This window comes from Euphorbia lathyris, chromosome 2 (assembly GCF_963576675.1).
Source record: "Euphorbia lathyris chromosome 2, ddEupLath1.1, whole genome shotgun sequence".
In the NCBI taxonomy this organism is placed as follows: Eukaryota; Viridiplantae; Streptophyta; class Magnoliopsida; order Malpighiales; family Euphorbiaceae; genus Euphorbia; species Euphorbia lathyris.
In genome coordinates this window covers 13,931,108-13,946,467 of record NC_088911.1, presented here as the reverse complement: position 1 = coordinate 13,946,467, position 15,360 = coordinate 13,931,108, and the positions used below count along the sequence as shown (strand labels likewise).

The 15,360-nt window shown below is 35.0% G+C and overlaps 2 protein-coding genes across 4 annotated transcripts; one reads left to right on the top strand and one right to left on the bottom strand.

Moving 5' to 3' along the window:
- Nucleotides 1–3,893: 3,893 nt before the first annotated feature.
- Nucleotides 3,894–8,088, bottom strand: LOC136216749 (uncharacterized). The gene is made up of 8 exons (XM_066003315.1): nucleotides 7,916–8,088; nucleotides 7,739–7,843; nucleotides 6,984–7,131; nucleotides 6,252–6,341; nucleotides 5,666–5,720; nucleotides 5,423–5,545; nucleotides 4,501–4,557; nucleotides 3,894–4,215 (listed from the first exon to the last, which is right to left on the bottom strand). Exons 1-8 carry the CDS (start codon nucleotides 8,086–8,088, stop codon nucleotides 4,085–4,087), a joined length of 882 nt encoding a protein of 293 aa, XP_065859387.1. The 3' UTR covers nucleotides 3,894–4,084.
- A 216-nt stretch (nucleotides 8,089–8,304) lies between these two features.
- Nucleotides 8,305–14,844, top strand: LOC136216748 (DNA repair protein RAD51 homolog 3). Of its 3 annotated transcripts, none has more exons than XM_066003313.1 (10): nucleotides 8,305–8,436; nucleotides 8,884–8,982; nucleotides 9,695–9,817; nucleotides 9,950–9,983; nucleotides 10,224–10,294; nucleotides 10,384–10,604; nucleotides 10,821–10,952; nucleotides 11,604–11,670; nucleotides 12,852–13,067; nucleotides 14,492–14,844. In XM_066003313.1, the coding sequence occupies exons 1-9, from the start codon at nucleotides 8,325–8,327 to the stop codon at nucleotides 13,025–13,027; spliced, it is 1,035 nt and encodes a 344-aa protein (XP_065859385.1). In that variant the 5' UTR covers nucleotides 8,305–8,324; the 3' UTR covers nucleotides 13,028–13,067; nucleotides 14,492–14,844. The 3 variants fall into 3 exon arrangements, with proteins under 3 accessions (XP_065859385.1, XP_065859384.1, XP_065859386.1); XM_066003312.1 differs by having other exon boundaries at nucleotides 10,378–10,604; XM_066003314.1 differs by lacking the exons at nucleotides 9,950–9,983; nucleotides 10,224–10,294 and having other exon boundaries at nucleotides 10,378–10,604.
- Nucleotides 14,845–15,360: the final 516 nt, after the last annotated feature.

The window sequence follows — 15,360 nt, the reverse complement described above, 5'->3', positions numbered from 1 at the left end:
AAATAATTATCTTCATATTTATATATCTAACTCATCTCTTTCCTCCATTTTTAAGTTCTTTCTCTCTCTTTTCTTTTGTATCACCCTCTCTCTCCTCCATTTTCACACCTCTTTCTCTCTTTCATTTGTATCATCCTCTCTCTCTCTCTAAATAAAATATCTCCTCTCTCTAAACTAAATATTCATGGCTAAATATGAAAAAACCAAAAAAGAAATTTAATCACACGAAGGTTTGGTGAAAATCGGCTGCGGTTCAGGTTTAAAGTGTTTCTCTAATTTCAAGGGGTAGAGAACAGGAAATTGCGGGAGAGAATCATCCACAAAGTGTGAAACCCATTCAAGCTCAGCCAAATTATCAGCCCGCAGTTGCAAACTCAATATTCCTTAATTAATTCATCTCATCCAAAATCAATATTCCTTAACCAATTCATCTCTGTTATAATCAATACTCCAAAATCAGTGACGAAAACATAATTAAAAAACTTACAGGAAAACAAGTTCACTAGCGAGAAAGGAATCGGAAAAAGTGATGAAGTTAGAATGATTATCATGGCGAAGAAAGAGAATCCTCATATAATTGAAGTTAGAGTCAGAGTCCTCTCCATCGACGGAGGCGGCTACTTCCGGTATTCTTGCCGCCAAGTCACTTTCTCATTTGGAGTCTTGCCTTCGCTGGAAATCTGGAAATTCCAGTGCTTCAATTTCTAATTACTTTGATGTTGTAGATGGCTCTGGTAGTGGAGGTGTTTTAGCTTCTCTCCTTTTCACTCGCAGCAAAGATGGACGTCCTCTGTTCACTGCCGACGAAGCTTTTCGTTTTCTGATTGAGAATCACAAGAAGCTTAACCAGTCAGTCTCTTCAAAAGGTCTTCTACGGCGATTTTGCTATCCGCGGGGAAGATGGAGAAGTCGTTACGCTTAGGCAAAAAAAAAAATTTAGCAGGAGGGGATATTTTTTTTTGGCTTTTTCAAGAGGCAAATTTATTTTGGGTTTTTCAGTAGAGGCAAATTTGCCTTTTTCATATTTAGCATAGATATTTAGTTTAGGGAGAGGGGATCTTTTATTTAGAGAGAGAGGGTGATAAAAATGAAAAAGAGAGAAAAAAAAGTGTGAAAATGGAGGAGAGAGAGGGGGACACAAAAGAAAAGAGAGAGAAAGAAGCATAAAAATGGAGGAGAGAGATGAGTTAGATATATGAATATGAAGATAATTATTTAAGGGTGAGATGGTAATTATATATTTAGTAGGTCCCATTTTTTTAAAGAAATTAGTTGAAAATTGATGATTTGGCAGTTTGACCCGCGTTGACCGGTCATAATTACCGGCTGTACACTTTAGTGGAAAGTCACTAAAAGGTTGTACACTTTAGTGTGCAAAATTGAAGGTTGTACACCAAAGTGTGATAACAGATAAAGATTGTACACCACGTATGTAATTTACCCCAAAAATTATGGATAAATTACACATATGGCTCTTAAACTTTCCATTTACTTTCATTATGACCTCAACTTCAAAATTCTTCAACTTTATATTTTACTAACATAATGATTGCCCGTTTCATCATTGACAATCTCAAAATGAAAAAATCCAAAACTTAGAATTATTTAGAATTATACTTCTTGTAGAACCACTATTTTCAATTTTCCAAATCTCAATTTTCAGAACTTTCTCTCATTAAACAACCATTTTCTATCACTTAACCACCACAACAACAACAACAACAAAGTCTTAGTACCGAAATGATTCGGGGTCGGCTAACATGAACCATCATATAAAACCGTCAAATCAAGTCGTGTCAGCGACACAAATTCGCTCCCTCCACTCCGTCCTATCCACTACCATATTTTCCTCAATTCCCAGTAAACTCATATCACTCTCGATCACCCTCCTCCAAGTTTGCTTAGGTCTTCCCCTACCCCTCACCACTACATCCTTTTGCCACTCTTCGGTTCTCCTAACCGGCGCATCAAGCGCTCTACGTCTCACATGGCCAACCCACCTTAGTCGGTTTTCTCTCATTTTATTCTCAATAGATGTGACCCCTACTTTTGTCCTAATTATTTCATTACTCACGCGATCATTTCTCGTATGACCACACATCCATCTCAGCATACGCATCTCCGCTACCGACATCTTATGGGTGTGGCAGTGTTTCACTGCCCAACACTCCGTACCATATAACAATGCTGGTCTAATTGCCGTCCGGTAGAATTTTCCCTTCAATCTATTAGGCATGTCGGGGTCACAAAGGAAACCCGTATCACTCTTCCACTTCGACCAACCAGCTTTAATCCTATGAGCAACATCTCCATCTATTTCTCCATCCGTTTGGATAATAGATCCTAAATACCGGAAGCAATCCGAGGCCTGAACAACTCTCCCATCTAGGGTGATTGTCCCTGCCTCCCTTCTCCTATGACCGCTAAACTTACACTCCAAATATTTTGTCTTACTTCGGCTCAACTTAAAGCCTCTAGATTCTAGAGTTTGTCTTCATAGTTCCAACTTCCTCTCCACTCCTTTCGTCTCATCAACCAACACAATATCATCTGCAAACAGCATGCACCATGGTATACCATCTTGAAGTGAACTTGTTAGTTCATCCATAACGATGGCAAAAAGAAATGGGCTTAGTGCGGAACCTTAATGCACTCCAATCGTAATAGGAAACTCTTCAGTCTTCCCAACACTAGTACGTACACTCGTGCATGCTCCCTCATACATGTCCTTTATGATGTCAATATATTTCCGCGAAATGCCTTTCCTTATCAAGGCCCACCAAGGTACTTCCCTTGGTACCTTATCATATGCTTTCTCCAAGTCAATGAAAACCATATACAAGTCTTTCTTCTTATTTCGATAGTGCTCCATTAATTGTCTCATTAGATGGATGGCTTCCATAGTTGATCTTCCCGGCATAAAGCCAAACTGGTTTTCCGAGATCTTCACCGTCCTCCTTAGCCTTTGTTCGATCACTCGCTCCCAAAGTTTCATAGTCTGACTCATTAATTTGATTCCCCGATAGTTGGCACAATCTTGGACATCGCCTTTGTTCTTATACAAAGGGATTAAGATACTTTTCCTCCATTCTGATGACATCTTATTGTTTCTCCAAATTTTGTTGAAGAACGTCGTCAACCATTCGATTCCTCTTTCTCCCAAACATCTCCAAATCTCAATAGGGATGCCATCAGGTCCTACTGCTTTCTTCAACTTCATCTTACTTAATGCCATTTTGACTTCACCCTTTTGAATTCTCTGCAGGCATTCATGATTTATCATATCGTGATGGATACTTATATCTCCAACATCTTGTCTGCGATCTCCATTAAATAAGTCATCAAAATAAGACATCCATCGTTCCTTGATATCCTTATCTCCAACTAGGACTTTCTGGTCCACATTCTTCACACATTTAACTTTTCCGAGATCTCGCGTCTTCCTATCTCTCATCCGAGCAATTCTATATATGTCTCTTTCCCCTTCTTTCGTATCCAATCTTGTATACAGATCCGATTCACCTTTGCTCTATCACTTAACCAACGGTAAAAAATAACCTCAGTACCAAAAAGTTCAAGAATTAAGAATATCATTTCTATTAGCTCTATAATGAGCACTTAACTAATATTGGAGTGATCATTTTGACCAATGCTGAAAGGAAGTCATTATGCTAGTAATAAAGTACAAAAAGTAAGGGCCTTAATGTTTGATTTTGAAGTTCAAGAACCATAATTTATGTTGCTGACACGACTTGATTTCATATGACTATTCATGTTAGCTGATCCCGAATCATTTCGGGACCAAGGCTTTGTTGTTGTTGCAGTATAAAATAGTTCAATTTTGCTCTCATACTAGAAACTTTAGTTCAATTTTACCCTGCACAATAAGGACATCAAACAGAAAAATGGTTCATCCAATAGAATATTCCCATGCTAATGCTTGTTATGATCCTATTGATTTTGCCATTACAGTGTCAACAATATTCAAGCCAAGTTAGCACATCATGACCCAAAAAATTCCCTCATCATGGCCAACTTATCATTTCAGGGATTGAAAAGAAAATTACCAGTCCATAATCAAAGGTTATGTTTCAAAAAGTATCGGTCGTCTATCTGGCCATGATTCCATCTTTTCGAAGAACTTAACAGGCACGACACCATCGAAACCTTCGGTCAGGATCACCCTATTGTCCGAAATGTAAAGTTTCATTCCTTCTGAAGTTAACAGAACATCAAAGAAAAGGGAAAAAGTTAGCCATTTATCATGATCAGCAAATTGAAAGGTAGAAATGACAAAAATGTAGAGTGACAATTTCGAGTTATTGTGTTATGTGTTATGTTATCTATATGTTCCATATGATTATATTCGATGTAAATGTAAGAAAAACTTATTCATGTTGATTGTATTGTGTCAGTCAGTTAAATCGTGTGATCGTTTCAAAAATTATCACCCTTATAATTTTGCATGTGGAACTCTAAAGACAAGTAAGGTGAAACTACCTTGTATAGCTTTTTTGACATCAAGATATATCAAAATATTAACATCCCGCCTCATACCTGACAAAACAATTAACCATATCAGAAGCCATTCAAAGTGTCCAGTCTAATAATGGATCTAAATGCCTCATCAATTAAATATGGGATAACGTACAAAAATTCCCTATGGTTACCGGTCAAAAGCAATTTTACCTCTAACGCTATAAATGGTACAATTGAAAGCCTAACGTTTGCAAGCTGGCTGAACCAATTGCAAACATCATTAACGGAACCCTCTTCTCAAGCATGAATCAAGTTATTTCATTCTATTTGGGCATCATATTATCACTCATCAATAACAGATTAAAAAAACACATGTATACATGGCACTGTGTGGGTCTCATCTTGTCTGGATTCATATCACTTTGTTATGCACATGTTGGACAAAAAAAAAAACAAATATTTTGTCGAGCTTAAAAGCATTCCATGCCCGGGCCTATTCTGAAACCACACGCAACGCAGAACACTTGCTTTCTGAACCAATTCATATGCAATTGATGCAGTATATGAACAAAACATTTGGATTTTTCCATTTTGCCAAGTTAGGCCCTCAATTGTGTCTTCATCACGTTAGGGGTAAAATTGCTTTTGGCTTGCAACTATAAGGGTAATTTTGTACCTTATCCAACTAAAAATCTTGGGTAATAAGAACTAAATTTTGTCATGACTAACAAATATCACGTCACATGAAACATTGAAATGTATTGCTCTAGTCATTATCTTTCCATCTTTTCTTTTTATTTGAGACAAATTACAAATGATCTAGCTTATTATGGTGAACACTAGAAAGCAAAGGGAACTCTAGCATGCATGACCAGCAATAAGCTACAAAGAAATGGCAGCACATCTCCAAAATAACCAGTTGAAGGTTGCTCTAATATCTTACCACTTATCACTTCACCATCAGTTGGCAAGCCACATGAAAAGTGAACATGCAATCTCTGCATGCGCTTTAAGCCAGACTTCAATATCGATTCCATGTTCTTTTTATAGGTTCCATGTACACACACTACAATCACAAGAGCCGCAGCAGTAAAATATGTAATAACCAAATCTAAGAAAATAAAAATAGGGAATAAATGATAGTATTCTTTCAGAAGGTAAGACATTGCCAAAATTTTATTTTTACCTGGAAATTCCTCAGCTGAAAGGATTGGTTTTAACAAACTCTCAGATTCAATTGTCTACATGCATAAGAAATCCAATCCGTCAGACAAACAATTCACCAACAGCAACAAAGTTACATCACTCTCTCCATAGGTGTGCAGTAATCAACACAATTTAAGAGTGCAAGAACTAACCACAACACGCGATAAAAATTCAATTAAAAGGTTAAAAAGCAAAAGTCATCCACTTGTCAAGAAGTAATTGCACTCAAAAGTACGAGGAAAAACTGTATGAAACATACCTACCTCTTTAATATGCAGGTCATGTTTCACGGGTACTATAATAATTATCATATCAGTGCTGACAACCCGATATAGTACATTAACTTCAAGCTAAAGCTCGACAAAGAATTAAACAAGTTTTTTGTAGTCAATAATCCAAGCAACTAACAAAATCCCAAGGGAAACAAAAAATTAAGAAATTTGTAGTGCCTATATTATGAATGCTGAACCAAAAGTGATTTCAAATACTTCATCCTTATGGAAATCCCTCAGTGTCCAAGTAAATGATAAGATACTTTTTCATTTTATAACAGTTTGAATCATTACCTTCATCGTGTGACCTTGGTTTGCACGTATTAGAAGCTCCCCATTTTCCTCAAGGAGGCTGAAACGCTGCTTATTATCCTTCCTGACAGCCTGGAAATTAAGAAAGCCTGAAATGTAAAATTCGGGGTAGCATATGCAAGAAAAAACCCACCCATGTGCATATCATAAAATTTCAGCATGTTAATGATTACATGTACATTTTGCTCTCTATTACACCTCTTAGTAACACACTCATAACTAACAACCATCACCAGTTTAAAAAAAGCATAATCCATTGACCAGTTTGCATACTTATTAGTAGCAAATTGTGGTGCAACCGGTAATTGTAAGATTACTATTTATGAATCTTCAGGCTTATGTGATTTTATAACTCATTGCAGCTAATCTACCAAACAATGCCAACGCATATAAGAACCTTTGAAATCCATGAGAAACACATATACATATAAGAACCTTTGGAAGCCATGAGAAACACATACATTTAAGAACCCTTGAAATCCATGAGAAACACATATACATATAAGAACCCTTGAAATCCATGAGAAACTATTGCATTCTTCAATCTCTTTAAATGATATTGAGTTTTTCAAAATAAATTTTATAAATAGGTAAAAAAAATCCATAGACAATATTGTTCATTGAAGTTGCAAAGTATAGATTTTGCCAACAAAGGTTAAGAGTCAGCAAATCGCAATTCACAAAAATAAGAGAAGACAGATTTGCTGAACAAACCTCTTTAATGTCATCAATTGTGTGTGACCTTAATGGAATATTGGCAAATGTTTTCATGTTCAACTTTAATAAATCTTGAATTTTGACATATCCATCGCTGCGCACATTCAAGTTCAACTCAGAAGCCATATGACGCAAAATTCGTGTCCTGGGAATGGGAACGAAATCATACACAAATAAGATAAGTAAATATTAAACTAAATTTAACATTCGTATGCTTTGCTCCACTAGGAAAGTGATGGAGCCAAAAAAAAAAAAACCTAAATAAATTCATTTCACTAACATATTCACAGGTGAACTTGTGATAGACAATCATCAATATTTAAAATGCCAACGGAATTCATTATTAAGATCCTTCCTGATCTCAATAACAAGGAGTGTAATTCAAGAGTTCCTTGTGTTTGAGTGTCGTTGAAAGAAGCTTTCATGGGATTCTATTTAAGAAAACAAGAGTAAGTTTGTCTAAATGCGAGAGAAAATTAGGGGTGTCAAAACAGACTATCATGTCATGATTATGTGAATGTGATCTATATGTTTTCCACATGATTCTATATGATATAAATGACACAAAAATGATAAGTAGTCTTCGCCTTTAAGAAATTGACAGCTCTACAGAAAATCAACAAAACAGAACAGCAAAAAGAACTGCATATATATTCAGTTATTCAAATAAACAAGAAAGGGGAAACTGATAATCACCAGGAATGCAATGGAATTCAAGCATTTGATTAGCAAAAATGAAAACCAGAGCTTACAAGAGTCTCCCAAGAGCATCAATTTTATCCTTGCCACCTCCCCCGCCTCGACCACCGCGGCCTCTTGATCTTTCTCTATTGTTGTTCATTTCTGGACCTCTTCCACTGTCACAAATAATAATAAGGTCAAAAGAATTTATTAAATTAAGAGTAAAAGGAAACGAAAAAAAGAAAAACCTTCTACTGGACTGAGCAAAAGAGGAGAAGGGGGAGCTCATGTGGTTAAAATTGTCTGCAAAGCGAAAGGAAGGAGAATCTGCGAGCAAGGACAGGAAGGGCGGTCTAGGTGCGAGATAGGCACAGAAACAGCTTACAAGTCGAATTCTGCAGCAACTGCCCAAAGCCCACATATGTGAGAAATGATGACGACGGAGCGGAACGACAGCAAATGTTTTATTTTACAACCAAAGAAGTCCAATAATGAACTAAGTTGAGAGAAATTAACAAATTAAAGGAAGGAATTCAGGATCCGGTTCCAACCCGACCCGGATGGTTATCCTTCGCACACGGCGCCTTAAAACAAGATTTTTGCGCGCCAAAATCTATAAAACCAGCAAATCGTCGCACTGCGCACGGCGGAAGGGATATGGAAGTATCGAGACTACCGTTGTCAGCGACACAGAGAGGGAAGCTAATATCAGCTGGCTATACTTCTCTTTGCTCACTTTCTTCTGTTTCCTCGTCAGATCTTGCTCGTGGTAAAGTAAACTTGTTCTTTATTGCTGCTGTGTTCTTTTTTAAATTCCTCCTCGTATACATTCGCGTGAATTTATTAATCTTTTATGGCTATTCACGTATATAAGATTGGCAAAAATTCATTTGGTTTTTCTCATTCTGTGATGTCGTTTGATGTTCGTCCAAATTGTGCATGAATGACCGTACCTACCAAGTGTTTGTTGATATTACTGAGTGATTTTCAAAGTTAAGAGGTTTCTTCCCCAATTTTCATAATTCCTTTTTCTTCTTTGTTATTCATAAATTAGGAAGAGGAATTTGGTCACCATGTCAGTAGCATAGTCGTAAAATTTTACTTCCATGGCTTCGTAAAGGAATTTGAGATCACTGTCTTATGCGACTTGAGTTCGTTTCGAGCCCAGCTTAATTGGTTTTGATGACGCTTTGTTAATGTTTTTATGCTTTGACAGATTTAAAAATTTCAGACAGTGAAGCTCTTGATATTCTGAACGTTGCATCACGTAGTAGTAGGCTGGACAGGGTGGAAGGAAGCCATTCTGTTATCAATGGTAACCATTTTGTCCATTATATTTAACAATTACATTTCTTATGTGGTCTTGTATGTTAAGCTAGGGAACTTCAGATATAACATGCTTTCCTCCTATGTTAAATGGAAACAGAAACCCGAAATGATATTTGTAGAAAATACAGGAACGGAACTGTGGGGAAATGTGTGTGTGTATATATACACACACACACATTAGAAAAATTACATACAAGTCACATAATTGAGGGGGAAGAGAGGTTTTTATTTTGAAAACTTTCACAAAATGATCTAGAAAATATTAGAGATGTATTGGACGTGTGATTAGCATTGTTCCACTTCTGTAAATATATTATTTCTGAGGAAACAAGTTTCCCTATTTTAAGAAATGAATTTCCATTTTTTTTTTTTAAATTACAGAAATGTGACCCGAAATGTTTCATGCAAGTTTTCCAAGAGTTCCAGTTTCGGAAACGCTTTAAAATCAAAGTTTCCACACAACATAGCTTTCCGCTGATAGCTGCTGATTTACTGGTATGCTAATGGATATTTGGCAATTTGAACCATAAACTAATCTGTGCATACTTATTAAACTAATGCTTTGCCTAAACTGGATGGAGATTTGAGGGTTGATCATATTTACCAATGCTTTTATACATTCACATATAAGCTACATTTTCATATATGTAGGAAAATGATTATTATCTGTATATTATTTGGATCTTTTTTTATAACAGGTGCACAGAATGCCTGGGACATGCTTCACGAGGAAAAGTCTTTAACACGCATCACCACATCTTCTGCAGATCTAGATAACATCCTTGGTGGTGGAATAAGTTGTAAAGAAGTAACAGAAATTGGTTAGTCATTCTTTGCATTTCTTCATTGATTTCTTCATTTAGTGAAGCAAGCAATTGTCCACTTGTCCACGAGTATTGAAGACTAAAAGCAGCCATTTCTTTTGCTGAGGGATCGTCTTCTGCTTATTATAGGTGGAGTACCAGGTATTGGTAAAACACAGCTCGGGTATAGGATCTTATCCTTCTGTTTCTTTTGATGTGTGCATGTCTGGGGATCTATGTTGCACGGAAACACGATTTTAAAGTGTTTCATGTTTCTGAAACCGAAACTCTGGGAAACTTGTATCAAACGTTTCAGGTCATGTTTCCATATCAGTTTCTGTGTAACATAGCTGTGGACACATGCAACTAGTTGTGTGCATACTGTGCATTTGTAAGGGAAGCGTAATTATGTTCCACTTTGTAGGATTCAACTTGCAATCAATGTTCAAATCCCACCTTATTGTGGTGGTTTAGGAGGAAAAGCGATTTATATAGGTAAAGAATGATTCTGCTATCAGTACTTGTTTATTTGCAAACTGATTCGTGTTTTTATAACAATGCACTTCGACAATATCTAGATACAGAAGGCAGTTTCATGGTGGAGCGTGCTCTCCAGGTTGCTGAAGCATGTGTAGAGGACATGTTGGAATATAGTAAGTTTCTACACAAAGGCATGCAAACTTGTCAAGCAGCAATGCAAAGCAAGGATATCCTGGGAAACATATACTATTTCCGTGTCTGCAGTTACACAGAGCAAATAGCCCTTATTAATTACTTGGATAAATTCATTTCAGAGCATAAAGATGTAAGTAATATGATGGGTCCCTGCTTTATGTGTTTTCTGTGGGATTTTATTTTTCTGAAAATGGTTCTGATACTGTTAGAAAGACTCTTTTATCCAAGGATACTTTCCATTTGCTGATACTTTGATCTCATTCTTTGCTTTCCTATTTTTAGGTGCACCCTTTGTCTCTATTATGGCATCTGTAACCTTTTTGTTCTTAAATATGTTATTTAACAGGTCAAGGTTGTAATTATTGACAGTATTACGTTCCACTTCCGCCAAGATTTTGATGATATGTCCCTCAGAACAAGGGTTCTAAGTGGAATGGCCTTAAAGTTGATGAAGATTGCAACAAATTTCAGGCTTGCAGTAAGAAATATTTTCCTGATAACTAAATTGCAAAATTGTAAATCACACTAAAGGTTCAAACTTTCATTTCAAATGAAACAACTTCAATGTTTGTGTTCAAATTTCAACTTCCTCCTCCCTTTTCTTCTGTTTAATTATCTAATATCAAATATCAAAGAGACCATAAGCAAAGCTTTTGAAAAAGGGCTTTCCTCTGATTGATTGTATACATGCTTCTACAGAATGTTATGTTTTTCTATGGGTAAGTGACACATTTGTAGTCAATTCCTAAACTATTTCTCTAGTTATGGTGGATTTGAACTTTTTTCTGTTCCGGTTTCGTGGTGTTTTTAGTTAACTCCACCAGTCATAATGACTTTCAAAAGATCTTTTTTCAGACAATCAGACAGTCCGCCTGTCTGACAGACAGATTGCTTTGAATGTCTTGACAAAAATCTTTGGCAAATGCCATTATGATTGATGGAGTGAATGAAAAACATCACAAAACCAAAAATAGTTTAGGGATTGGCCACAGATGTGTCAATATCCCGTTTTTCCACATTCAGTTTATCATATTCATACAAATGGGTATGATCTTAAGATCAATCCTTGAACTCTTTTTTATTCTGTGGTTATTGTCTGACTTTTTCTTTTGTTTGTCAATTTTTCCAGGTAGTCTTATTAAATCAGGTGACAACCAAGCTGACAGAAGGTTCCTTCCAATTAGGGCTTGCACTAGGCAAGTATTCTCAATTAGCTCCACCTCTGTTTTTTTGAGTAAATTACATCCTTGTCTATGTTGCATGGAAACGGAAAGGGATACGGAAACGAAAACGGAAAAGCATTACCGAGAAACGTAATTTCTAAAAAACATAGGGAACGGAAACGTGTAAATATTAAAAATACAGAGGCCTGTTTATAAATGTTAAAAATATAAAAATATATTTAAAAAAAACAAGAACAAGATGAAGAAAGTCCAATCTCAATCGAGATTTAAGAAACAAGGATTATAAGAGAAAAAAATATAGGTAAGTTCTTTAAATTGAAGGATACAAGGAATAAATTATCAGTCAAATAAGAAGTTTCAATTTTACTAATTTTAGACTAAATAATAAAATTGATCCATTGTTGTATGCCCTAGTTCTTTGTGAATTTTTTCTTACTCGGACCCGCCTTTGACTACTCCTGAGAGATATAGTGGAAACATTTTGTTATGGTATCATTTCAACGATCAACTGCTCCCATAATGATATCTATACTACCTAGAAATTGCAACATAGAAAGTTTGAATTTCCAGAATTTTAATGGAAATAGGCAGAGAAAACCGTTTAAAAACTGAGAGATGAGTTTCATATTTTGAGTAATTACAGAAATGTGTTCAGAAACGTTTTGTATTTGTTTCGGAGAGTTTCGGTTTCCCACATCTGCCGGAAACGGTGAAACGCTTGCCACAAAGAGTTTTTGTGCATCATAGATCCTTGGACCTTGAACTATAGTGCCAGTAACATTATGAACAGTAAACTTTATTTCATGACATAGAAGTCCTTGTACTTTATATTATTGTAACATTAAAATCCAAATCAAAGAAATTCTCTTTGAAAAAAAACGAAATAGTGACCTGAAATTAGGTATGTGACTATAATTTATGGTAACATGTAAAAAAGAATGAATGATTCAAGTCATCCTTTTGTTAATTTTTTGAATGGATTTTCTTTGATATAGAATTTAATGTTACAATAACCTAAAGTTCGAGAGTCTTTATGTTACTAAATGAAGTTTAGGGATAGGGACCATGATATTAATAGCCCTATAGTATAGGGGCATGGTTGTATTTTACTCCTTTTTTTTTCATGATGTTTATGTCTTTTTTCTTTGTGTTGCATATTGCCTTAGCATGTCGTTTTATTACTCTGTGGTTAGGTGATAGCTGGTCGCATTCTTGCACGAACCGGATCATTTTGTACTGGAATGGTAATGAACGATATGCATACATCGACAAATCACCTTCGCTTAGATCAGCATCAGCACCTTATTCAGTGACCAGCAGAGGGATCCGGAATTCTACTTCAAATTCTAAACGTGCAAAATTGATGTAAACAGAAGTTTGATTGAAAGATTGTTAGCTGGGAAGGGCAGGTAAGTAACTGGTTTTATATACCTTCTGCTTGCGCAATACATATAGAAATGGATAAGGTGCAACAAAAATATACCTAAAATGTTGACGGTCAAGAGCAATTCTAGTTCTAGCTTTGACAATCAAGAGCAATTTTACGCTAATGTTGATAAGTTGGGTCAATATGAGAAATAAATCTTTTCATTTCCATTAAGTATGTGTGTCATTTCATGGTTGATCAGTCAAAATTAAAAATCTAATTTTATTATATAATTACAAAAAAAATAAAAAATTTCTTAGAACCAAATGATATGCAACTTATGTAGAATATGAGAATATAATATTGGTGTTTTTTTTAAAGATGTCTGAAATTGATCAAACTTGCCAATATTAAAATTGCACTATTTTAGACGTTAATGTTAAAATTGCTTTTAGTTGTTAACATTAGAAGTATCTATGCACCTTATCTCATAGAGAAATGTAATCGTCCCGATTGTTTATTTTAGCAAGCCATAAAGGTATTAAAATACACCAATTGTTGTGCCGATGTAATTGAGGTCCCAACATTGGCAAGCTAAGATAATTTCAGACATAATTACTCTATCTATGAACCATGTTATCACTCATCAATAACAGATTAAAGATACGTCTACACACTTGATATTATGTAGGTCTCATCTTGTCGGGATTCTTATCAAATGCCTTGCACATGTCGGATAAAATATTTACAAAAAAAACCCAAATATTTATCTGAGCTTAAAAGAATTTATTCTCAAACCTATTTTGAAACTGTAAAACCTTGATTTTGAACCATGTTCAAGAGAATATGTAAATAAAATATTTCATTTTTTTTAAAGATATCTAAGCTGTTGGATATAACTGGATATAACTGATATCCACAATATTAGACTTACCTCTCATAACGAATCCGGATCTAACAATTAAATTAATCAATAGATTAGACTTACATCTTGTAACACAGATCCGTTGAACGGTAGTAGAATTGATCATCCTTTTGCTCCATATCACGGATCTAGGAGATTGCTACACCCCATGAACAATCTCCGTTTGTTCACGAACTAAGAGCTCACCGAGGAACAGAGGGGCGACGGCTACAGGGAGTTTTCGCAGAGAAACGGCCTTGTGCAGTTTCTGATGTTTTGCCTTTGTGTATAATGTAAATATCAGCACTCTGCTCTTTTAGGTTTAGCCTCCGTAGCTTTCTATTTATAGCTAGGCTAAATCTGAATCCTAATCCTAACCCTAACATAAGCAAACAACTTTATAATTAATTATATCATTTATAACAGTATAAGTACTTGAAATTATTCTTGATACGCAAGAGTAGGGATATCTTTTCTCTTTTTGTACCTTGTTCTTTTAGCAATGTTTTGTTTCTTCTTTTTGGTTTTTTTAACAGTTCTTTTTTTTCTTTCTTTCTTTACAGTGCTGATGCTGAAGCATATTAATGGATCCAACGTCATGTGTGTGTTTGTGGTGGTTGAATATGAGATTAATTTATTAATCTTTTCAAGCAGACCAGATTCGTCATTCAATGATTCTTCTCCATTTTCAAAACAAATATGCTGCTTGGTGCTTTTGGGTAGGTAAAAATCCCTAAAGAGCACTCATTCTAAATTCTGCCATTTTAAATTATAAGGTAGCAGTCATGTATGGAGGCTTTGACTGAATCTAATTAGCTCTTGAAATATGGTTTAATAGTTAGTTAGATAATACATTCATTTCAAGAACTACATACTATATTTTCAAACTATACTGTTGCACTTCTCATAAATTATCTAATTTTATTTTTAAGTGAAAAAACAGAAAAGAAAAGGCAATTTTGCATATTTATAAGTTGCCACAGAAATCATGTTAGCTCTAACATGACAATTGACGCTTAAATACACTTTCTATAAATAATATAAATAATTCACTCTTAATGATTTAAAAGTGATTAAGACTTATCAGCTCCAACAATGCTCTCCATATTCACTTTTCAATAATAAATTATTAATAAAAAAATGAATTATCTCATGTTCACTCTTTATTTATTATTTTTATCATTAAAATTATTAATTATTGTTATATTTACTAATAGCAAAAGGAGAGACTTCTCAATTATAAATTATTAATAAAAAAAATGAGTTAAAGAGGCACTAAGATGTGAAGAGAGTTTCTCTATTAATAGAGATGATGAGGAGGTTTTTAGTGATTTGAACATATCAACATATCATATTGTCAAATCAATTAATTATAAACGCGTAAAAACGAATGTTTAGTGTACTTCTTTTTTTAGAACTTCAGAATGCAAAT

Excerpts from the sequence above, each read along its gene's own strand:
- LOC136216749 (XM_066003315.1), bottom strand. The coding sequence starts at position 8,088 with ATGTGGGCTTTGGGCAGTTGCTGCAGAATTCGACTTGTAAGCTGTTTC. Across the intron at positions 6,342-6,983 it reads CAATTGATGACATTAAAGAG|GCTGTCAGGAAGGATAATAA; the intron begins GTTTGTTCAGCA and ends CTTAATTTCCAG. Across the intron at positions 4,558-5,422 it reads TGATGGTGAAGTGATAAGTG|GTATGAGGCGGGATGTTAAT; the intron begins GTAAGATATTAG and ends TTGTTTTGTCAG.
- LOC136216748 (XM_066003312.1), top strand. The coding sequence starts at position 8,325 with ATGGAAGTATCGAGACTACCGTTGTCAGCGACACAGAGAGGGAAGCTA. Across the intron at positions 8,983-9,694 it reads AAGCCATTCTGTTATCAATG|GTGCACAGAATGCCTGGGAC; the intron begins GTAACCATTTTG and ends TTTTTATAACAG. Across the intron at positions 9,984-10,223 it reads ATTGGTAAAACACAGCTCGG|GATTCAACTTGCAATCAATG; the intron begins GTATAGGATCTT and ends TCCACTTTGTAG.